General features: G+C 38.7%; 1 protein-coding gene across 8 annotated transcripts in view; it reads left to right on the top strand.

The window, feature by feature from the left end:
• The window catches only part of B3GNTL1 (UDP-GlcNAc:betaGal beta-1,3-N-acetylglucosaminyltransferase like 1), a 141220-nt gene that overhangs the window by 81031 nt on the left and 35851 nt on the right, over positions 1–24338 (top strand). For all 8 annotated transcript variants that reach the window (XM_064522458.1, XM_026120585.2, XM_026120584.2 and 5 more), the window contains exon 7: positions 15249–15344. In XM_064522458.1, coding sequence (XP_064378528.1) covers positions 15249–15344 — 96 coding nt within the window. The remainder of the gene's footprint in view (positions 1–15248; positions 15345–24338) is intronic.

The raw sequence follows: 24338 nt of genomic DNA, 5'->3' as shown, positions 1-24338 counted from the left end.
CTGCTCCATGTAGCATATAAAATCTCTAAAAGGGTTTTTATGGAATATTCTAATAGCCTTTACAGATCAACAAAGGCTGAGAAAAACTTATGAAAATTAGTTTACATTTATCTATTTGGTGTAGAATGATTTAGGAAGCTCATCAATAAAACTGTGTAGATTAAAATCAAATCCACATGTTTTGGTCTGTAAAAGCAGACACTTATAAAATAAATTGGCACATTGTGTTACTTTTGTTTTTCTTTAAGATGACTTCATGTGAATTTAAATCAACTGCAGAGTTATGAGATGTGTTGGGACATGTTGAAAGCTATTAGCCTTACACCCAACATCACCTCTTTCGAGCTGGGTGGACCGACAGCATATGGGGCCTTGTGAGCTTTTTCTGTTAGGGGAAAAACTGATGAAAGAAACAGGTATTTCTTGTCATAGTCCAGGATCTTTCTACAAACACTTGTAGCTGTTATCTGTAGCTTTTGGATTCTGCCAAAGGTACTTCTGCAGGGTTGTTTTATTTCCACCACCCTCCCCTATTGCTTCAGTTACCTATTCCATACTGAAACTTTAAAATATAGTTCATATTTTTGCTGGATACAGGTCAGCTATTACAGTTCTTGTCCCGAGAGAGATTTCACCAGTCTGCACCTGAACAGTATCTGGGCATTTTCAATATGGAGCATCTGCATGGGATGATGACAGTGTGTCTAGTGGCAGTGCTATGTTTTAATCTTCCTTTAGCCTCAAATCTTTCTTCCATCATTCAGCTTGTGATGATTTTTTTTCCCCAGAAGACATTGATATTTTACCTTTTCAAGAAGAAAAAAAAAATGTACATTCTGTGTCCTAGTGACGCTCTCTGATTAGCAGATTGGTTTAACAGTTTTGCTTTTATTTTTAAGACTAGGAAAGGAACGCCCAAGGGTGACATAAATCGAACCTTTTAAGTAAAGAATTTTCTCCTACAGGATTGAAACTTGTGATCTGTCATTAGATCTTTAGCTATTTGAGGTTTAAGCACCATGTGCAAGCTTTCTCTGAATGCAGGGGAAGCTATTTTCTTCTTTTAACTGAAGGTTAAATGTGACCTCACTTTTAATTTTTAGGTACATGTTTAAAAACCCAGAGATTCTGTCAATGTTATGTATAGCTTGCTTTAAGCAAACAGAACATTGCACCAGTTTTTCCATAAAGGAAAGGAAAAAAACTCATGGAATATACTTTAAAAATAAACTGTTGTATTAGCATTCATCATAGGAAAAAGTCTCGCTCAAGACTTAGAAAGTTGCCACCCTATGAAAACAACATCTGGTAGAAGGCAGTAACCCAAGAGCAGCCTGATTCTCTGTCTCTCTTCTTTCATGGTACTTCTGATTTATGATATTTATGTTAGTACAGTAAGCAAAAGTTTGTCTGAGATTTGCTTTTAGTAAATGATTACTGAAGCTAGACTAATTTGCGGTTTTTATAAAGTGCTATCATTGAGAAATACATGTGGTTTGTAGGGAGAAGGCATGATATCTTTTAACTTCAGTAAGTTGATCTGAATCACTGATAGCTCTCCTTGTAATGGTTTGTGTAGCTAGAAAGACAAAATAACCCCTCAAGTTACACATCTTTTTATTTAAAATAAAAACTTGTTAACTGACTCCATGACATTGTAGTGTGCATTAGTATGCTTCTGCCAAAAAAATTTAGATCGCAAATATGCTATTGTCCTTGAGCTACAATGAACATTTTGTTATTAAGAAGATGCAGTTAGCTTTCTGAAATTTGGCATAAGAAGGGATAAGATTTGAGTCATTTGTTGTAGCATTGATCTTAAGTTTTTATTTATTTATTTATTTATTTATTTAAATTCATGTGATAACGGAAACAAGCAGATCTCATTGCTGCTGCAGAAATGCGATAATCCAGGTCTGATAGCTGTCGTAGAGCGTATGTATGATGTTATTTTGAACTGTTTGACTGTTAGATAAATAAAAAAAAAATTAAACAAAATGCAAGAACCAGAACAGCTGGGACAGCAGTAGAAGTTTCAAGTTTTGTTCTTTTCTTTTCTTTTTTTTTTTTTCTTGAAGACCTTGTTATTTTCCTAGACTTTTCCTTAAAACGACAGCTTGTTTATTTTGTGTTCCCTAAACTAAAACTGGAAGACATGCCCTTCTTTCACTTCAAGTTACAGGCATGAAAAGGAGTACGTATTTGAATGGGACATGAAAGGTAAACTACTGTCTGCTGCCCTGGCTGCTGGGGAGGGAGAGGTTTGCGAGGCGGTGGGGTAGGGTCCAGCGGAGACTGGCAGAGTTACTGGGGCAAATACCAAGGGCAGGAACATGAGGGAATTCGGTTTGACTGACAGCTTAGAGCTTGGAAGCTTTGGAACGTGGAAATAGAGGATAAAAAAAAATTTAAAGGAATGTCATAAGAGAGTAAAAGTTGTCTAAACATCTTCTGGTGGCGATCAAGAGAAAACAGTGTCACTACTTTTGCGATGCGTTTGTGAAAATGAGAGTTTCTTAATTGCAGCCGAGCTTTAAAGTATTTATACTTTCTTAAACTCTTTCAGGTACATTCTCGATGCCTAAACAACCTGTCATTTGGACAGGCCATTTTAGAAGGCTTCATGAATCAGAGGAAATGCCTTCCTTGCTTCATTGGGTATGTTGACATGTCCTTCCAAATGCAGGCAAAGGCTGGTTTTATCCCAGGTCTAAATAGCCGGGAATTCACTGTGCTGACTCACGGATCCAGCTGGAAGCCGGGTGTCCATGTGTGGCATGGTGCTTACCCTAAACTAATGTACCCCCTCTCTTGGAGAGAGCTTAGGTCTGCCTGCAAAGGATCTTGCAGACATGTCAGCAATGTATTACGGATCAGACGGTGTAAACACCACGTCTAGTTTTGCTCCTACTGCAGTAATTCTGCTGAAGTCCCTGAAGTTAGTCTGTATTTTCACCGATAAAAGTGAAAACAGAAACATCTTCCATTTAACTTAAAACACTGTACAGCGGCCTGGTGTAATTTTTTAACTTTACATTTTGCAGATACTGTATATAAACCTGGTTTATATCTTTTCTAAGTGGCAGATGGTATAAACATAGTATCATTGCATAGGATGAAACATGTGAGAAGTTCCCCTTGGAAATGAAGGGAAGAGGCTATTAGAAACAACCTAATTGAAAATTAAAGTGCCTGAAGTGTCACACTTGCTCCAACACTAAAAAGCTGGCACACCCGCTGCAGGGAAGCAGCTGAAGTATGTGCATGGCTTAAAATAAGTGTACTTCACTGATTTTCTCTGGTACTTCTATGAAATGCAGGTTTTTCTCGGCCGAGTAGATAGCTCCTTTCCTCGTCCTACGTGGCAATCATACAGTGCAAACAGCAGCAAGAACATACTGTGCCATATTCCCTACTTCTCCTTCGAACAAAGGTTTCTCACGTTGCAGCGAAGTAGGAAAATGCATGGGAATTTGGACGGTGCAGGTCATCTTTTCGGTGAGCTTTGAAGCGAGTTGCTCTACCTGGTGCCACAGCGACCAGCTTTGGAGCTAGCACAGGCTGCGTTGTGCAGCTCCAGCATTGCTGTCATTTTTCCCAGGCTGTTGCTTGAAATATGCCAGAATAACAAGTCCTGAAATTATTATACCTCGTTAATTTTATGGTCTTTTTGGAAGTATTTGAAGCTTTTTTTTTTTTTTTTGAATGGGGAAGAACATGTTTATTATCATGGAGCTGGGTGCGCTGCTAAAATGCTTCAGCTGGTTTTGGCAAGTCAAAATTTGCAGTTGTACCTAGGATTTGAAATGAGCAGAGATGACTTGTTGCCAGTAGAGAAGATGCAAGTTAGCATTGTAACATAAAGGTAGCTTTTACACATGAGTTGGCCTAATTTTGAAAATCATTTCATTTTTTTTTCCCCCTTAATCAAGCTGCCTTTTTCTCCTTCCAAACTTGAACCAAACTCCCCAGTGGATTTTGCTGGGGCAAAATAACACGTGTATGTGTGAAAAATTGCTGTTCGTAGCTGTCCCAAGCTAGCTAAATATTTAAACATATGCAGCTTGCCTATGTATATATTGCTAAAGCAATGGTTTCCTGAATCAGGATTTAACAGCTTATTCCTGACGTTATGCTATTTTTGGAACTTCGACTCCGTTATTGCAATACAGAAGTCCTTCTGGTTCTGTAATGTATTTTTTATATAGGATTCCCCTGTGAAGCAGTGCTGTTTGAAAAGGCAGCAATCCCCACTTCCAAAAGGAGGGTATAGTGCTCGTGTTCGGCAGTGTTAAACCACACATGGGAGCCCCATACCCGCAGCGTCGCATTAGCTGAGCTCGCTGTGCAGTGCAGGAGTGGATGCAGGTGTTTCTGGAATGGATTCAGAACATTACGTTGTTAAGTGGAAGTTTAATTTTTCATAGGTTTCAGTGGATGTCTCTATTCAAAATAGTAGTTAGAAGTCATACTTAGTCCAACAAATATGAAAAATAGTAAATGTTTCATTAGAAGTATACTTAAGTATTATTGATACAGTGATTGGGCTTAATGTCATGATTCAGTCAGATAAAAGCCTAATGGGAGATCTCATTAATGATCTTATTCTCTTTAAGGTTTTGAACTTCAAAGTTACTGCCGTCTGTCCCGGTGACTTGTTCAGTGCAGCAAGACTCCTAGTTTGCTTAGTTTGTAACACCGAAAGCTGCATCCAGGTCAGCAAAGAGATCTGCCATTCCCCCTCTGGGTGTCCAAAGTGGCATCTCCCTTTCCTGTAGGAAGGGTTGGACCAACCTTCCTAATAATTTGCATCAGCCACTATTAGAAAAAAAAAAAAATAGAGAGCTTTGCCTGAAGTTCCTCTTGGATTGCTGTGTTTTATCTTTCTCCACCACCCCCCCCCCCCCGAAACAGCAAGTGCAAAGTTCTTGTTATCAATTTCATGGTTTTGGAAAAATTATCTAAAATTTTGTCTAAATTTACCAAAGTAGTCATAAGGAAATTAGTTTATTACATAATTTAACACTGTAGATTTCTAAAATAGGTTGTTGTGCCTTTTTTTTTTTTTTACAGTAATTTTTTGAGAATTTGTTGTTTGGAAATTGGAAAGCTCATTTAAATATTAATCATTTTTAGCAGGATACGTGTGCTGAACTGTGGCATTGCGGTCTGTGGCACAAAGGTGTTTACATTGGGTGATCTGTGAACCTTTCAAAGACAGAAGTCCCAAGAGCTGCTTAGTAGATCCTTCTCAGCTGGTGCTACAAGTGGATGTGATTTTTTAGTATAGCTAAAACTGCTGCTTTATTTTCAAAATTAAAATTACATGGTTAAGTATAATTCTAGCATATGTTTCCTCTGTTGATTTTCAGCTTTTTCGCAGCTGAAAAATCAGTTTTTTCTTCTCTACTTCAGTGAGCTTTCTTTAGATAGTTATTAATATTTTTTCTTTGTATCTTCTTTAAAATTCAAATTATTACAACACCTGTTGTTTGCTTCCATGTTTGTACAATGCTGTAAGATTTATCAGTGGTGTATGCTGAGTGCCGGTAGTAGGTATTTACTTTCCTTTCCTTGCTTTTGTCAAGTGTATATATTTCTGCAGGATAGGATAAGACTTCTCTTGAAGAATGAAAAAAATCCCTTTCATATGTGTAGCAGAATGGACTTCCTCTTAAATCTTTGAACATTTTTAGCTGTACTTTACGTATTATCCAGCTTTGCATAGCATATCGAAGCAGCCTTTAGCTTCTTATTCATTCATTTAATCAATTTGAGGATAATTATTGCAGTCTAATCCCCTGAACGTACAGAGACATGAGGCTTGGGCAGAGGTTTGACCTATTGAGAGCTAGGGGCTTGCCGAAACTGGTTAGTGTAGAAGCCTCACTCGCCAATGGGCTCCATCGTGTTCACTGGAGAGCGCAGCTGAGACCTTAGATGAGAAGAGCTGCCACACAGAGGTGGTTCCCTGTGACCGGGAGGACCCACATTGACTAGGCTGCTTGCTTAGAAATCTCAGACGTAAGTAGGATGGATTTGCGCCTGAGGGCTTGCTCTTTGCTGTCGACTGTATTGGTCCAGTTGGAGCACAGGTACCCTACAGCTAATTCCCACGAGCCCCCAGCGGGAAGACCTTAAGCTATTCATTACCTTCCTTTTTATCATTAAATTCTTGAGACTTTTAAAATATTTTAACATGCTGGATTGATTGCCTGCCTCACGGAGTAGTTACTAATTCAAAGCAGTGATAGGGAGTGCCCCGTTCAAGACCGAACTCAAAGGAGGAATAGATGTCGGTAGCGTTGCATGCTTAGAGCCCAGTTTCGGAGAGATGATACGATCTACAAACTGCCTCACGCTGTGAGAGTTTTGGTGGTAGAGTAAGCAAATGCTGTCTTTGGTTGAAGAGTCACAAATAAAAGGAAATGTTGATCAGATTGGCCAGGAGGCAGTGAAAGGACCTACAAAAGCAAATCCCACATATAAACCCATCAACAAGTTGTTAGGGAGGCTGAAACAAGAGAATGTGGTTAGGAGGGAAAAGCTTTGTACTGCTCTCTGCTCTGTTTTTTCTCAGACTTTTACAAATTAATGGGCACTTAATTTTTATTTCTGCGTATTCTCAGAGTTGGTCAAGGCCTTTCAAGTTTTGTCTTCTGTGCTGCTGAAAACCAAACTGGTGTAACAGATTGCTGAGTTCTGGACATGCATTAGGTCCCTTTCATTATCAAAAATGTGCGTGTGTATAAAAAATTCTGCTGAGGTACTGATTTTTTCCCCCAATGAGTATACATCATTACAAGAATGTGTATTGTGGGGTACAAAATTTGAAATAATCTGCTGAACACTAGTATTTGGCCATTTTTATGAAATAAAACTCTCAGAAGATTCTTTTCAATCACCCAATGAAATCCGTTGCATGACTTTTTTTTTTTTTTTGCACTAACAATGAAATTTATTTTTCCAAAATACTTAAATAATGGATTTTTGTTCTCAGTCTTTTCTTTTGTTCTCCCATGCACAATTTTGAAGTGCCCTCATGGGGCACAGGAATGTGCTCAGTGCTTTGATAGCCCCCAAAGACTTGTGATGTGATGAGAGGACATGAGGGAAAGATTTAGGGTAAAGTTTGCTTTGATTTCCTAAAGAAAACATTCTACTATTCTGGTTGTTAATCAAATACTTTGAATTTGTACTCTAAAATCTTACCTTTTTTTTTAATCTATTCTAAATGTTAAGCACTTTGGGAGGGGGGAGAAAACCAAAGGAAATACCATGTATATTGAAATAAATACAGCTAGTTTGCATGGATGTTTAATATTTCTTCTATGGATCTGTTGCATTACCACACAGCTGGACTTTTCAAATTTGGAAGCAATCTCCACAGCTAAATTTCTGTGCTTGTTTAGAAGATGCCTGTGTTACATTCATTTAACTGAATTTCCTACCTCCCCCCACTCCCAAGGTGCATGCAGCTTTTATAACACTAAAATTCATTTCAAAAGGGGAAGCGGTGAGCATTAGTATCTGGGATTTATCATGCTTTTGGATAAACTTGACTACAATCTCAAAAATATTTAAACTTTGCAATCTTTCCTTCTCAAAATAGCTGTATTATAAAATTCACTGAAGTTAAAATTTGCCAGGGGATTTACTCACGTATCAGTCAATCATTAATTTCGAATGATGGTGTCTAGGCAAGTTTCACGTGTTGCTTTTTTACATGCATTTGCTTTGTTTGTGTTTTTTTGCATAATTTGAGATTATAGAATTGACAAAGAGATATTAATTGGGTTTAAAGAAATTTTTTGGTCTCTATTCTTAACTTTTTATTTAATAATCAGAACTTTATTGTAATAAAGTTGTAACTGTTTTTATTGCTGTATATTCATTACATTTGGAAAGCCACTTGTGCCTTGTCAACCTGTCATCATTATGTATGATTAAACAAAATGATAAAATGGTATAACTATTTAAAAATCGCTGAAATTAGTCATATAGTTTATGAGAAATATTGAACACATTTGATCTTTCACGCATTTTGGACTGAACACGGAGAAACTGCAGACGTGGTAGTATAAGGAATTGCTTTCCAACTAGTGCTTGAATTTCATCGTTACTAGCAATATTTAGAGAAGCAACCAACTGACTACTCTGTTAATTGTGGACATAGTGCCATGCACTTAAAAAAGGCAGGATAGTCTTATTTTCACTGCTGCACACAAACACAATTTAGAAGTATAGCTGATGTTATTTATGAGCAGTAAATTAGTTGTTAGTTATGAACAGCAATATAGTTACTTTGAAATCAGCTTCTGAGCACTAAAGGTCTCATAACTTTTTGGAAGGGTAGATTTGTCCTTGTCATTCTCAAAATTGGGATGTCTGTCATTCCAAATGGGACGTTTGCATCCTCTTTTGTTTTTCGTAAATCTTTCAGGTGAAAATTTCTGTGTAAATATAAACTCTGTTGTAGTAACTTAGAATTTCTATTTCAGTTATATATTTTTTAATTTGGGGACTGTCTCGAAATGTAAAAACCTAGTCTTCATTTGGCGAAAATACTTAGTGGTGTGTTCAGCTCTTTAAAAAGAAGTCAAGTGGAAAAGGCATTTTTTAGATTTATTACATATGAGCATTCATCATTGTAGTATTTTTACAGATTTCTGATTTGTTCTAATCACAATTTACTATTTGCTAATATGATTTTAAGCAGATTATCTTCTTTCTTTCATGGTAAAAGCTCAGCATAAACAGCAAGGCTTATAAAAGCCAAATAGACAACCTCTTGGTATGGAGCGCTTCATTTTACTGCATGGAGTAATTCTTCCATTGTAAATACTTGACTGCAAATACTGGAAACTCTCCAAGAATTAGCAACTTGTAAAGGTATGGATGTTACAAGACCACTTTGAGCAGCTTACAGACAAGAAAAAAGATGTAAGACATGCCAAAATCATACAGGCTATTCTCTGAGCATGCATCTATTCTTCTGATTTCAGCAGTAGGTTAAATCATCATCATTAGATGATAAAAAGTCTGAAAAGGGCTGGAAGAATGGCATTTGCTATTGGGTTTTACTGGGAGCATTCAACTAAGAAAAAGATATTCAGTGGTTTAGTCAGCTCTGAATTATCCGGCACAATGGGGTTGGCGTGGGCTAGCTCACAAAAAGCAAAGACACAGCTAATTCAAACTGTATGTATTCAACTATAAAATCATAGTTAATATATATACCTTTGGAATATTTGTGGGCAGATTTCTTTTCAGCTGCAGATTGAAGGAAAAAAGAAAAGAAAAGAAAAAAAGGTGGGCGGACTGTAGCCTGGTTTAAGAAGCCCGTACCCTGCATAATATGTCTTTGTGGCACTCTATTGTAGCCAGAGATGTTGGAAGGAGGTGAGGACATGTTAATACACAATCTAGATAATGCATGCACAAAAGAAATGAGAGCCTACTATATTTTATTCCTCCAGCTGACTCATTTCAGAAGGCGATTTCACATGCCACATTGTAGGGACATGCAATCAAATTTTTAGAATCGTATGGGGAATTCTGTTTGAACAGAATTTCGTCTTCTGGTATAACGATCAAATCACCACGAAAAGGACCAGCATATTTTTCTCAAAGCGAATGGCCTGGTGTAAAGCACTGAGAATGTAATAAGCTGTGAGGGACAAGGGAGTTTGTTAAACCAGTTTGAACAAATTCAACGCTTTCCTCCTCGTGCTACTGCCCTCCCAGTTCCTCCGCTTCACATCACGAGAACTGGAAGCGTGGGATGCAAGGGGAGTGGGGGACAGGGATTTGTATCAGTAATTTGTGCAACATGTTCCCCAAGATTTAGGTATGCTTTAAAAAGTGTTAAAATATACCCTAAATGTTTAGTGATCATTACTTATTAATCTGCACAGAAGGATAAAATCAAAAGCAAACATCAGCATTATATCATACATTTCTGTCTTGGTTAACCTGATAGGCTTTCAGGAAAGTACTCCATGTATAAAAACAAACAATTTCTTTTTTTTTAATATTTGTCTGTAGTCCTGGCACTCCGTAAGTCAGCAATGATGGTAACACTTTGTTACATAGGTAAGTGTTCAATGGCTGCATCTTTGAACAGGCTAAAGACTTTTTATGTAAAATTTGAAAAAAGAAAGTAAACGGCAATCATACAGCTTGTAGTCAGCGTTGTTCGTTTGGATTGTATTTGTGTGGAAGGTTGACCAAAGAGAGATCGCTTTACTTTATATAACCAATTCTTTGAAAATATTATCTTTTAATCTGAACTAGGATAAGTTTTAAAATGTTGGAACCTACTTGGACCAATGTAGGTCCCTTCAAACAATCAATTTTATTTAGTGGCAGAAATATCAGATAAAGAAACAGATACCGCAAGTGAGAAGGCAACAAATTGCAGCTGCTCACATTAGTCTGTTCTTTCAAAGAACGTGTGCATTTCTTGCAAACTGTGAAACGTTTCAGCTTTTATTAAGGCTTCGAATCCTGAAGAAGTTACTAGGAGCTGCGGGTCGAAATTTTTCCATGAGAAGGACTGGAATACTTTCTCAGAGGTGCTCAGTGTTTTTTGCTTTCGCTGGTTTTAGCAATTCCCAGGATGCCTGAGTTTGATTTTTTATTATTATTATTATTAATTTTGTTTGCTGAATATAGTTTGGGGTTGTGAAGGATAGGTAATGCTGCTTTTAAGTCAAGCCTGTATCAGAATGACTGTTTATGTTTCAAGCTTTCAGTGCAGAAGGCTATGGCAGGTTTTATCTCTGAAGTGTACTTTTTACTGTGCCAGATCTTGGCTGCTTTAGGGATTTTCAGCTAGTATTAAAGCACACAGTGATTAGGCAGTTATTTATATAGGCATAGGAAAGGGTGAAGCAGTTCAATATAATATAAACTAACTCAATGTAATCCCTACCAGATTGGGTGTTTGGGTTCCTTAAAGCTTAGTAAAAATTCTTGTTTTGAAAAATGTTATTTGCTTAATAATTTTTTTGAAATAGGGTAAGAAATCCCTTCTTCTCTACCTCCGTGTCTCTTCTGTCGTGTGCATACACACCCCTGATTCCAGATGTAAAACCTACTGTTCAGTAATGAAATCCTGGTATCTTCGCTGCTAAATTAATGCACTAGCCTCTTAGCACATCATTTTACCTAAATCAGGAGTGTTGGCCTTTGGTCGTGGTCTGGATACAGCCGACGTGTGATGTTTGCTTATTTATTTCCTTTTTCACCTTCTAACTGGAGAACTCAAATTTGGGCGTTAATATATGATCCATAAAAAGCTTTATTCATCCTCATGAAGGAGATCGTTTCTAGTCATTGACAGCATGCATATAATTAGCATAAATACCCCAGCATAGTGTATTTTGGGGAATTAACTTGTTGCATTGGAAAGCAATCTGGGCCCTTGGTTAAATATGTTGCTTGTGTTTTCTGCAGGACAAAATACGGTAAGGTTATCTCGCCATCTGCATGTATTCTTTTGGCACGTCACTCTTAGATTTTGTTTTGCTGGTGCAAGAAATGGCACTGTGCTTGCACGGTCTCCGTGAGCACACGAACGCCTTCCGTCACCCTGGAATTTCAGTTTCCTGTCGGATGCTGACGCGATCTGAAGCGAACGTCGCTGAGGACCCGAATCCCATGTGCTTGGTGACAGCTTTGAAACGAAACAAATGAAAATCGCTTTTTCAGCTCTTTATAGTCCTTAGATTCCTTTCCCCGAGATTCTCTATAAAGCTTGGAGGTAATCTGATAGCCAAACAGTTAGCAAGAGCAACCAGAGTGAATCAGTTGCAATTACTTGCTGCTTGAGCCTCGGAACAAAACCAGATGACAAAAAAATTCTAAATAATTTAACAAATATGTGGCTGAAAGAGCAGCCCATGTGTGTCACCTGGAAGCTGATGAAGATGGATCCCAATATAATTATGATAAAATGCTGTGTTCTTTAGGAATTCTAAATTGGGGCAGATTTATACCTTCATCTATAAGCTTAATTTTTTTTTTTTTGACAAGTTGTTTTCATTTGACTAGACTATATTTAGATAATCCTTATAGCTTATAGTGTACTGTAAGTAACAGCAGATTTAACTAGAGTTGAGGATTAATCTTCCAAGACAGCTATATGTGAAGAATTCCATATTGCTTTCCAGTAAAGTGAATTAACTCCCACAATAGATCTCTTACAGGTGTACAGGATCCGCTAGTAATTAGTGAAAGCAGAGGACCTGAGACCCAGGAAGCTTCTGAGGCCGTACAAAACATTTGGTGGACAGAGCTGGAGATTGTTTGCAAGAAAACTTAACATAGCAATTATAGAGCTGCATCAGAAACCGTACTTTGGGTTGATTTTCAGATTTTTAAGGCTAGCCTGTCTTGTTTGTGTCTTGTTCCGATCTGCACAGTCTCAGACCTTTGTAGATAAAATCTCAAGCGGCAGTTTCGCAAAACAAAAGGTTTTTATCAGTGTCTTCTAATCCTTTCCACCATTTTTAATACTTTTGCAAGCATGCATGACAACAGAGTAGGCAGAAAAAGAAATCCGGAGGAGACCTTTCCATCTCACTAAGCTGACATCTAGAATTTCCCAAATGCAGAAGGCTGTGGTTGTTTTCCTTCTCCTGAAGCCGAAATAGCTTTCAAAAGTTTGGCAGATGCTGCAGTGTTTCGATATAATTGTTAGGAGTTTAATGTTTTTTCTGAGCCAGCTCTCCTCCCGTTGCTGTAAGTATTCGCAGGCAGAGGGTGCAGTTTTATATTACGGCTGGACTGATTAACTGTGGGCCATGACCGAAAAGGGAGGTCTTGTTTTCTTCTCCAGAACATTTTCCTTCCCCCTCCAGTATGTCAGCAGGATTGCTACTTTGACCCCACAGTGAACCACTTCAGAGAATGAAAGCTATGCAAAACTAACTAAAAAAAAGAAGAAAATGGTCTTGCTGTCCTCTCTGCGTTTGGTGCCATTTTCCTCCCTCCTCCTCCGTGTTAGCGTGCTGCCTGATCCACCTACCTGCATGAACACTGGTGTCACTGTGGTGGTGATGTGGTTAGCTGGATCAGGGAGCAGATCCAGCTGAAAACGAAGCTAGCAAAAAAATATATATATATATCTTGGCTGGCTGCACAGCTTCACTAACGCCGTTTTCAGCATAGCAAGGGTAGGATGGGTAGGATGAGTTTGCCTTTTGCGGCAGCAGCACAGATTGAGATCTCCTTAAACTTATTTTGACATCACACTGGAAATGTTCAGGCATTTGTATAGAGAAAGGGGGGGGGGGTTGGGTTTTTTTTTTTTTTTTTTTTTTTTTTTTTTTTTTTTACGATTTCATTGACTCTCAGCTGGTGTACTATTCCAGGTTCAAGGACTTTTTTGAAAGATGAGACCTAGAAATCATACATAGCAACCCATGCACCTCGCCATCAATGAGCTTGTGTGATTCAGTATCTTTTCTGAGATGGACAGAGCTGTAGAGCAGTGTTTGATTTAGGAAAGACATTGCTATGTGCAGTGTGTCATGGGCAATTGCCCTTGTAATTAATTAGTGTGGAGCTAATAGCCATGTACTGACTGGTCATGCCTACTCTGATTTTCTGGGGTTGTTTTGAGCATTTCAGCTCACACTGATTTTGGGGGGGAGTTCTTAACATTTAGCACCTCAGAAGCCAGCGTATCCCTGTTAGGGACAAGCCATCAATGTGTTAAATCCTAGTTATGAAGTGATAGGGATTATTCTGACTCAATAGGGTTGCCTAAAATGTATGCGTCTAAGCAAGTCACCCTAGGCTCCCTTTTCGACAGTGTAAATTATGTTTGTATCCATGGAGTTTAGGATGCAGCGCATTTCACCCAAAAGTGGGTGCCTGCACTTGGTCAGGTGGTTCATGCCATAAAAAATAATGGGAGTAGATCATCTATGGGCTTTTGGTTAGACTTCTGCACTAAGTTGCTTGGAGAGCTGATCTAAGTACCTGTAGAGAACTGGGTGCATAAAATTTGGCTTCTAAATCTCTGTTTCTTCATGGAAATGGAAGCATCCAGACCTGACAAGAATTTGAGGAACTCCATCCCAGGTTGAAACCAAGAGGAGGGATAGTTATTTAGCACCTTTAGCATGGAAGTGCCTAGGTGCAAATGGCAAAATTTACAGCTATGCGCTGACGTTTAAAAATTTCAACTATATAGAATATTAATATTGCCAGTATAGCATGGTATGGAATGAAGTGCTCATAAGATCAGCATTTTCATTAGTGTTTGAAGACTAGCGGTAATGGTGTGGGGTTTTTTCTTCTCACCGTGTCAATCAGGCTGTCCTGTTTCCTGGAGAGCTCTTGGAACACGGCACAGGACACTGCCTTAACTTTGTCCGCTCTGTTTGACAAGTTGAGTCCGTTGTTTGGCTGGATACTTCATCTCGTAATAAAGGAAAGAATCAGTTTACCTTCCATAATCCAGATTCTGGCTTATTTCGTAGTTGTGTTTATGACAGGTTTGTTTAAAGCCGCAAAGACTGATTTGTATAGTTCTTGGCTGTCACTGTTCAAGAGGATGAAATTAATAACGACTCCCTTTTCATTCCCTAAAGCATTTTCTTTCCGACAACCTTTTAAGGTAAGTACCACTGGGGTAGCAAATCCATAGTGCTCTGGTAATGTTTAAAACCAGATTGTATCGTACTTGTCCAAGCTTGATAATTTAAGTATCTTTGGCAGAAATAAAAAATCAATGGAAGTTCCTACCTAATCTATTTGTAAGGGATAAAAAAATGGAAAATCAATGTGCAATTCTAGAGTTAAGTTTAAGATGGTTTTTTTTTTTCAGATTTTCTTCAATCCTTTCCCTTCACTATCAACATTGGCATTTTCAATAGAACTGTCATTTCCAGTATATTTCCCAAAATTGGAAATGTATTTCCAAGTACTCCGTGTTTGTTTGTAACTTATGATAGAACAGAAGGTCACGGAATCTGAAGCAAGAGATAGATAGATTCATCTTATGGCTGTGACACCTCAGAGATGCTGGTATACACTACATTTTAAGCACTAAGCATGTGTTACATTTTAAGGAAATGAATATTTCAGTGGAGTTTTTCTGTGCTGAAGGTTAAATATAACTAAGTATTTGCATATTTTTAGGTGAATGTGTAAGATCTACTTTGTTTCCCAATAGATGCTATTTTTGACATTATATTAATTAGCCTGTGGGTTTTTTTCCACTTTTTTCCTAGGTGTTTACCTCCCATGGCCCTACTGTGATCATGCCAACCTGGTTCTGTTCCCGAGAATGGTTTTATCACGTGGGCAAATTTGATGAGGGTGGAAAGGTGAGTGCTGTGGATGAATATGTAGACCAGGAACCATCTGGTCTGACTTCCAGCAGGCTTGTGCATCTACTATTTCCTGTTGACTAACAGCCTCTGAAAGCCTGAAAACTGTTTTAAGAAACACTAGGCAAAGGGATATAGATCAAAATGAGGTCCAGTGAATCTGGGCTGTCATGTATACGTCATTCTTGATTCCACTTTCAGCACTTAACCAAATGCAGTTGGTTTGATGCAACTCTGATGATTTAAGGACATAACTGAAATGGGGTTTGCAGATAAATCTAGCACGCTTTGTTAGATACATCAGCATACCTGGAAAAAACCCCAAGATTTCAAAAATTCAAGCTCTACTTCAGACCTGAAATAGAAGCAGCAGGTATGAAAGCTAAATAAAAGTCAGGGTGAATTGTTTGTAGTTTCATTACGGATACTGAACCATCTCTGAAAGGTAAGATAGATTTTTCTAAGGGGAAAAAAAGTTTTGTATCCTTAACCTGAAGAAGAAAGGGAGGCAGGGATGTTACAATGTGCCATAAAACCACTATTTCTATATCTGTGGTTCTCCTATATCCAGTTGCCAGTTTTAGTTCCCAAGCTTGTCTTTGGAAGATGTTAGGTAGGTTTCCCTTGAGGATGAGGACTGAGAGATTACAAATTAAATGACTGTTCTGAGAAATGTTCCTCCACTGATAGCTAAGTGTTTTTCTTTTTTGTAGGTTGTGTGTATGAGTTCATTTTGATTGCTTTAGGGTCATCTGCATGTTTATCATGAGAATATTTGGATCACTGGATGAATTATATTGGGATATGTGTGGGCCTGTTTCAGGTGCTATTTATTATGGTAGTAGTGGAAATATGTTAGCAAGTTTTATCATCTAATTCAGACCCATTTGGGTCTATTCAGTGTGTTTTGGACTTCAGAGGGTTTGCTTCTAATGATGTTAGTGAAATTTTAGAGCTAGAATGGGTGGTTCTAATTTTTTTTGGGGGGGGGGGAGGAGCCTTCATGTAATAGTATTGTAAAAAAAATTCTGATAAGACTATTTCTTATTTTAATATGTAAGCTACAACATAATATTATTATTCTTTTTATAGCCTCTAAAAGAGGCCCTATCGTGCTACACAGCGTATGTGTGTATACATGAATACATATGTGCATATGTGGGTGTGGGTGTTGGTATATGAGGATATACAAAGGCATTCTCCAGGCTGCCAAAAAAATTATAATTTAAGGAGATGATGAACAGAGAACAGGAGAAGTATTCAGAGTGGTGAAAAGGTTTGACTTTAATAGGTTTGCCTTTAATTGGTTTGCCTTTAATTACACAGCGGGTGAGTGTCAGACCGGGGAATGGAGCCTGGCTTCCATTGCAGTCTACATTTGTTGACCCACACTCTTTTTTCCTTCTTTTAATTATTGTTCCTTATCATTCTATTTTCATTCTCTGAAGAATATGTTTGATTTAACTTCTTGAACATCATTAGTAAGTTCAAAAAAAAAAAAGAAACACAGAACAATAGAACAACAAATCTAATGATAAAGTTCAAGAAGTAAAGTTAGACTATTGTTCTGCTTTGCTTACTTTTCTTTCCTTTTCTCTCTCTCTCTCTCTCTCTTTTTTTTTTTGGTTATAATTAGGTAGGAACTGTGCCACTTGATATTAAGATGTAATACACTGACATTCCTAATGATTTTAAGCAGCAGTGCATGATATGTCCTTCTAATCTTGTTAGATCTGTTGCCTTGGCTGATATGGAGGACCTTCAGCAAAAATACCATGCTAACAGGGTTGGCAAGAGATCTGAACGAAGCAGTGAATATAAGCAATGAGGTCAAACCTTTATCCTGGGTGAATTTAGAGAACACAGCATCAGGTCCTAAATCTTCTAGCATTTGGCACTGTAAAGTATTTAGTACTGATCTAATTCTTTTCCACTTGAAAAGAATTCATTTGAAGCAAAGAAAGATTTTCTATATGTATCAATAGAGCTGTTATAAATTAGTACTGAGCCCTTTCAAGGATCTTACCCATGTATGCTCGTGTGCTGACCTGACCTGTGATCTGACTATGTTAATTTGATCACTTCCCTCTCCCTTTTTGAGTGAGTGTTTAACAGTGCAGCCTCTAAGCGTCATATTGCTGCCAGTAAACACAGAAACAGACCAAGAAATGTCCAGATTTCAGCCTTTTCCATTTGCTAAACTGTTTCCATGCCAAAAAGCTGCATTTCTCATTTGGAATTAAATCCAAACACCTGTTCTTCATATTTCAGTGCTTAGAACAAATGGAAGAGAATTCTTCCATGGAGGGAATGTGATTTGATGTTTTAAGTTAATAGTATGGGTGGACTGATAGAATATGAATATATAACCTCTGATGTAATCATCTTTTTTATTAGAGGTAGGTATGCATGTATCTGTCTGTCCATCCAGGCTTTATGAGGAACAGATTCTTAAAATAGTTTACAGAATGTTTTTACAAATAAAATTCCTTCTGGTCAAGATCTGCAATCACTGGAAATTTATTCCCTGTGTGTTTTCACTGTGGCAATATCCAAACAAAATTCTAAATAGCTTCCTCAGAAATGGTACCCAAGAACCCTGACAGGTATGCTTGATGTGCTACCTAAATAAAATGGTAGAGATGTTATTTATGCAACCTCCAATATGTGATTAATTTTTGTACATACATGATCATAATGAGAGCCCAAGTTTGAAATATTTTCAGCATGAAAGCTCATGTTATCAAGCAGAGCTAAAGGGTTCACCAATGTTTTTAAAAAAAGTTAAAGCAGAAGTACTTGAAAGCAGTTGATTTTAGCAAGTTCTTTCTTCATGGTGTGCTGAGACTGAGATAATCTAATAGAAAGGATCACGTTTTTAATGGTATCCGCTATTAGGAAGAGGGTCACATAGACTGTATTTCTGACTTGATTTTTCAGGAAACTCAAGGGAAATAATCTTCTTGAAAGTTATACAAACCATACATATAAAGAGTGCAGTACTTCATTATTGAAAGAAGCAGTAAGATTTTACTAAACCCTTCAGAACTCACATCATCTCCGTGATTGTTTTTGCTCCCATACTTTTTGGTGTCCTCTAGTAGCTAGCAGTGTTGTTGAGAAGTCATAACTCTGTCCAGAAGCCTCACATAAAGCCACGCTGAGAAAAAATTTACGAGCCCTTATATAAGATAAATAGCAGATTTCAAAGCTGTGTGAGCCATTGAAGTTGGCAACTTCTAAAGCCGTGCACAGTGATAGACAACAGTATCTGTTAGGATCTATGCAAATTATTACTATGTATATTTGAGAGTGCACCTCAATTTGTGTCCACATCAACACTGGGAAATTGTAGTTAGCTATCCTCATGCATTTCTACCAAAATGTATTCTTCCGATGGGCCTCCAGATGTGCACCTGCTTGTCTGGTCCCAGTGCAGCTCGCTGGGAAGGCACATTACTTGTTTCTTTAGCCACCTCATTCGTTTGTTCTAGTCACTTGTCTATAATGGCACTAAACTAAAACAGCACAGCTTATTGCTTTAGGTAGATGCTTTACCTAGAAAACAGTAAGAATTGAATAAATGAGCACTGCTAGCCTGCCAACCCTACTCCATGCAAATGCAGCAAAGTGTACAGTCATGGCTTTATTCAAGCAGTTTTATTCGTGACACCAAGGCAATAACACGCCACTCTTGCTTTTTTCCTCTTGAGTTTTTACCAAAACTTGGCCTCCTATTTCGAAGGTAGACCACATAGAAAACGTTCTTTTTTTTTTTTTTTAACCAAAGCCCCTCACCCCTCTCTTTAACCTTCCTTTTCAAGTGTATGCACACTAAAAATGGCACATCTGACTTGAAGATCTAACCTCAACTAGACATGTAAACAGAGGGGAATTATTCATAATGAGCCCCAGATGCAGCAGCGTATTAGAAGCCACTGGCCTTCCTGAATACAGACTGTGGTTCAGAGCAGAGTGGCTGGAACTCAGTTTTGATCTATTTCTGTGATAAAAGGTCACAGAAAACGTGAAGATGGTGTCAAAGTACGCTTTGGTGCAGAGGACACGGCTGCACAGCTCAAGGAGAACTTTGTAGTCTTTTAGAGACTAACGTATGCATTTTTCCATTTTTCTCTGCCAGAGCGCACCCAGGTCGTTCCCTGCAGAAAGGCAGGCAGTTACAAGAACGTCTGGAAGGTAAAAGGCTAAGTAGAAATTTGGTTTTTTGGAACGTGAATTAAAATACTGTCAGCCTGTCAAATAACCTATCAAGGTGCTCTGGGGAAAAATCTGGATAAAACACAGGCACTGGTACTTTTGGCTTGAGAAGCTGAACAGAGATCAGGATTTGATCTAAAAAGGAAAGAAAGTGGTGGAGCCAACGATAAATTACTCTTCTTAAGGTATTTGAAAACTCACCCCATCCCCACGTCTAGTGACTTTTTTTGCTGGTGTATTATTAACTACCACTTAGAATTTACCACGTCCCCTCCGTTTGACTTTCCCATTGTCTTGTTTAGCTGAATTTCTCTATGCCAGTACATTTGGATAAAAGAAATTTTGTGGAAATTTTCTAAACAATGAAGTAAATTTAACATTGATACAGGCTTCATGTTTTGTAATCAAGCCAAAATGATTTAAAGGCATGATTTGGATATGGGCTATAAGGTGGACTCATGGATCTGCACGGGAGAGAGACTTAAAGAGCATCTTGGATAATCCCAAAGAGAAGCTATTAATAGCTATTTAATAAGGAGTTAGCCTGTAATTAGTCTGCTTGCATCCTTCTGGTGACTATCCTAGAGGAAGTTAAACTGAGGAGCATTTTCAGTTAAGAATTTCTCCTTGAAATAAATAATTTCAGTGAGAAGAACTTCCTTAGCAAAGTACCGCTATAATTTACTACAAAGCTGGTCTTTATGCAAAGACTGAAGGATGATTAGTTCTTGGTAAACTACTTCATTTGCCAGTTTTCTTCACCTTTACATTTAAATTGGAGATGAGCTGCATTTTTCTTTTTTATTTAGTTTTAGCTTCCAGCAGCTTGGTAGTTAGTCCCATTAGCAGTAAGCTTTGAATAGTTTTTGCTGCTGAGGAAGAGAGTTAAATGCCTGGCAGAGGAGCATTTGTTTCTGAAGAGACCCTCCTTTAAAATGGGATATCTTTTGTGTTTACATTTATGCCCCCTGGCCCTCTGTCTGTGTTATTTCTCTAAGTCCAAGACTGAGCTCAAGACTTCGAGGAAATGCTGTTGGATAGCTGTTGGCATAAGTATTTTGAAACATAAGTACTTTGATATTTACTCAACATCTCTGCTTTGTTGCTGAACTGCTGAGTTTATTATTTTTTCTGTGTAGTCTTAACTGCTGTAATATATATCATTTGATCTGCCTTTCATGCAACTATAGTGTTGAAATGTTTTTCTAATTAATGCCCTAAAATGTGCAGTACAAAATGAGTTTGTTAAAAAAAAAAAAATTAGCAATGTAACAAAGTACTTTCCAAAGTCTTTCCAAAGTACTGAGAGAAACAGGTTAGTATGGAATCAGAAGTTACTTTCTTTTTGATTCACTCTATTCTATTCAGCAATTTTAGTCTCCTCTGAGGAATGAAAGAAATTTGGATGTATTCTACCCAACATTTACTGTAATGTTTTTATCTGGTTATCAAAGGTGTTCTGAGTTACAGCCTGCTTTTCCCTGGTGTCTCAGATAAGGAGGAGTGGCTAAAATTTGTCGCAGCCCGAAAGGAGTTGTTTAGGACGACCTCCCTCCCCTTGGGACCAGCGGCCAAGTTCGTGATGCCCTTGGACTGAATTAAGGTGAAACAACACCAGCCAACCAGTTTTATGATTTATTAAGACAAAGATAAGGCATGTGGTCAAATATGGTAATTCAATGGCGGTTACTTCAACTAGCTAGACAAGTCCCGTGCCACACGTTTCGGACAGATCTTACCAACATTCAACAAAAGAGAGAGAGAAAGAGAGAGAGAGAGAGAAAGATATCACCACTCGTGGATCCAGCTGCGTCCTGTTGGTCCTCTTCCTTTGGGAGTCTCGGCGGTGGGGGGGTCCTGTTTGGTGGTGGTGGGATCCTCCACTTAGCTTTGGGTGGTACCCTTTTTATACAGTCCAAGTCCCAGAATCTCCGCCCGTTTCCAAGAAATCTCATGCATATGCATGGTGGACATGATGCGGCGTGGTCTGGTTCGGCGCGGGCTCGGTGTGTCCCACGTGGTCATAGCACCTCGGTCCTATTTCCTCTGGAAACAGATGGCTTACTTGTACAATGGGAAAATCACCATCTCAGTCCTGTTTCCGCCGGGAGCAGACGAAAATGGATGACCTGCCCGTGGCTGCTGCAGAATTTGCAATGCATGCAGCAAGGTTCATATCCTATGTACCAAGAAATGTTTAGGGCAAAAGTTCACTTATCTGTCCTCCACAACTTTCCCCAAATTAAGATTTTTTTGATGTGTAAATAGATTTACTTTCCTTGCCTTGTTTTACATCACTTTCTGTTAAAACGCATGTATTATGCAAATACAAACCTTTGAGGGTTAGATTCCCATTTTCACAAGCTAGACTGGTTGGCACAGGCTTAAATCTGCCCTGGTGCTGCTCACAAGGATCTGCCAGCCCTACTAGAGCCCCTGGCAGGGGTAAGAGGACAGGGAAGAGTGCAAGTCACGGATGACTGAGAGAAGGCTGGAAGGAGGGAAGGGAGATAGACAGGGAAGATGGGACAGAGGAGTCTTCATTCTGTGGCAGAATACATCTCCTGTAGAAAGACAGCTCTCGTATTGTGTTGATGCCTCTACAGCCTGATGATAAGTTCTACCCAAGTGACCTAAAAAAGGGCTTTTGTCATCCTACACTTCTGCAGTAGTTACTGTTGGTCATCCCAGGTCTACAGCATGATCTCTCACCGCGCACTACTTGTTACAGGGGCTCAGCAACAGCATTGCACAGAGGGCAACTCCTTCATTCAAAGCCTTCCAAAAATTGCCGATTGGTACCCTCACCCTCCACATTCTCATCCTCCTTTTGGTAAGCATGTAGGGTGGGCATGAGGCACTAATTTCTGATGCTGGAGCTGCAAAAGTCATAACCAGAATTGCTTGTTGCAGTGGTAGCTGGCTTGCAGCTTGCCAAATGTGTGTGTTGAGCACTATGGTACATTATAGCATGGAGCACTGCTTCGTGCACAGTGATCTGCTAGGAGTGGGAAACCAGAACAGCAATAAGGAGGTGGCAAGAAAAAATTGTCAAATATTTAGAGCTTACTCCCTGAACAAGGAATACGCTTAGTTCAAGCTAGGCTGTTTGATATCCCATGGTATATGCAAAATCATCCCCTCATCCGTACAGCCAAGCATCAGCACAGTCAAGTGATACGTGCCCAAAATACTGGGTAAACACAAATCCTTCACTTGTTTAGGAGCAATAAGCTAAAGTGAGCTATTAATTTGAATGGTGCAAGCTGCTTAGGACAGAGCAGGTGCAAATTACAGTTTTCCCTAGGAGTTGTAATCAGTAGGGTGATAAGCTGATCCGGTAGTGCATAGCCCTTAGTGCAGCAGAGCACAGAGGGTTGGATTTTGCCTATAATGTGGAAAAGTCTTTATGTAGTCCAGTAACATGCATCCTGTGCAACTTAATTGTATTTATTCATTCTGAAAATTGTTTTTTGTGGTAGCCTGTTGCTAAATTACTGGATTGTTAATTGATGTTTTTAGCTGTAGCTATTAATTTTCCAAAAATACTTCAAAATACCCTGTTGTGGTTAAGCAGCTTCTCCCTTGAAAGTTCAGTTGTTTGGCAAAGATTTCTGGTGTTCAAAATGCCGTCTGGATCCAATAATATGTCTCAGTTGGGAAGAAACTCTTGTACTGCAGCAACCTTACGCGCCCAAGAGCCGTAGGAAGTCCCATCCCTGCAGGATCTATAACATGGTCAACATCTTTCCTCCCCTGAAAAATGCATGGCAGGGCTGCTGCTTTGTAATGCGAGAGGCCGCTGCTGAGCAGCACAAGGCACCTGCTCGTTCCTGGGGGGAGCGGACTTTGTTTCAGAAATACGTCTGCCAGTTAAAGCAAAGCAGAAGAGCCCTCCAGAACCGAACAGCGGTTGGAAAGATTCTCTCACTTTTGTAGTAACTTTCTTTTTTTACCATACCTTTTAATGATACCGATGAATAATGTAAATGCATGTCCAAAATAAAATGATTTGCAAGTATGTGATGTAATGATATCACTGAATCAAAATATATCTACTGCAGGAAGCTGATACATGCTGTAAAATTTGTGTCCAGCCTAACAGAGTCTAGTGTGTGACTGCAAAATAGACTTAAGGTTGAAACTTTGCTGTCGATGCTCAGTCTTCCGTTGAAGTTGAGAATAAGGAAAGAATAGAAATGGCTGCATGATAAATGGAAGGAATTTGAGTTCACGTGTTTTTCTTTTGTTTTCCTGCTGGTTGTGGTTGCTGTCTTCTCCAGCCTCCCCCAGATTCCTTTTGTGACCATCAAAATAAGTTCATATAAAGCATAAACTTTGCAAAGTTGTGTAAAAGTTTTCTTCTGCACCTGAGCTCTTGAACTAGAAATTGGACAAATAACTACAAAGGAAAACAGCCATTATGGATAAGCTGCCCTTGCCAAGCAATCAGATGAGAATCTGTTTTATTTCAGAATTTGGGAGCACAGTCAAATTCAGTGTCTTAAGTCAATCTATTCTATAGTGAAGTCTGGAGCTGCAAAGTGTAGAGCTTGATTTGGTTCTGACTTCTTCCAAAATACCTATGTTCATTTGAGTTTTTTGGATTTGTTTTTCAGGTTCCGAGCTTTTTTTTGTCTCCCTGGCCCCAGCTGCTCAGTCCAGACTGTGTCTGAGATGAACACTAAGTGTGGTGGCCGGGTATGAAAAACAAACCCCGAGCTGTACTGATCTTGTAACTAGAAAGTCAGAAGAAACCACAGGGTGATTGTG

Source organism: Dromaius novaehollandiae, chromosome 18 (assembly GCF_036370855.1).
Source record: "Dromaius novaehollandiae isolate bDroNov1 chromosome 18, bDroNov1.hap1, whole genome shotgun sequence".
Taxonomy (NCBI): Eukaryota; Metazoa; Chordata; class Aves; order Casuariiformes; family Dromaiidae; genus Dromaius; species Dromaius novaehollandiae.
This window is presented reverse-complemented; position numbering and strand designations above follow the sequence as displayed.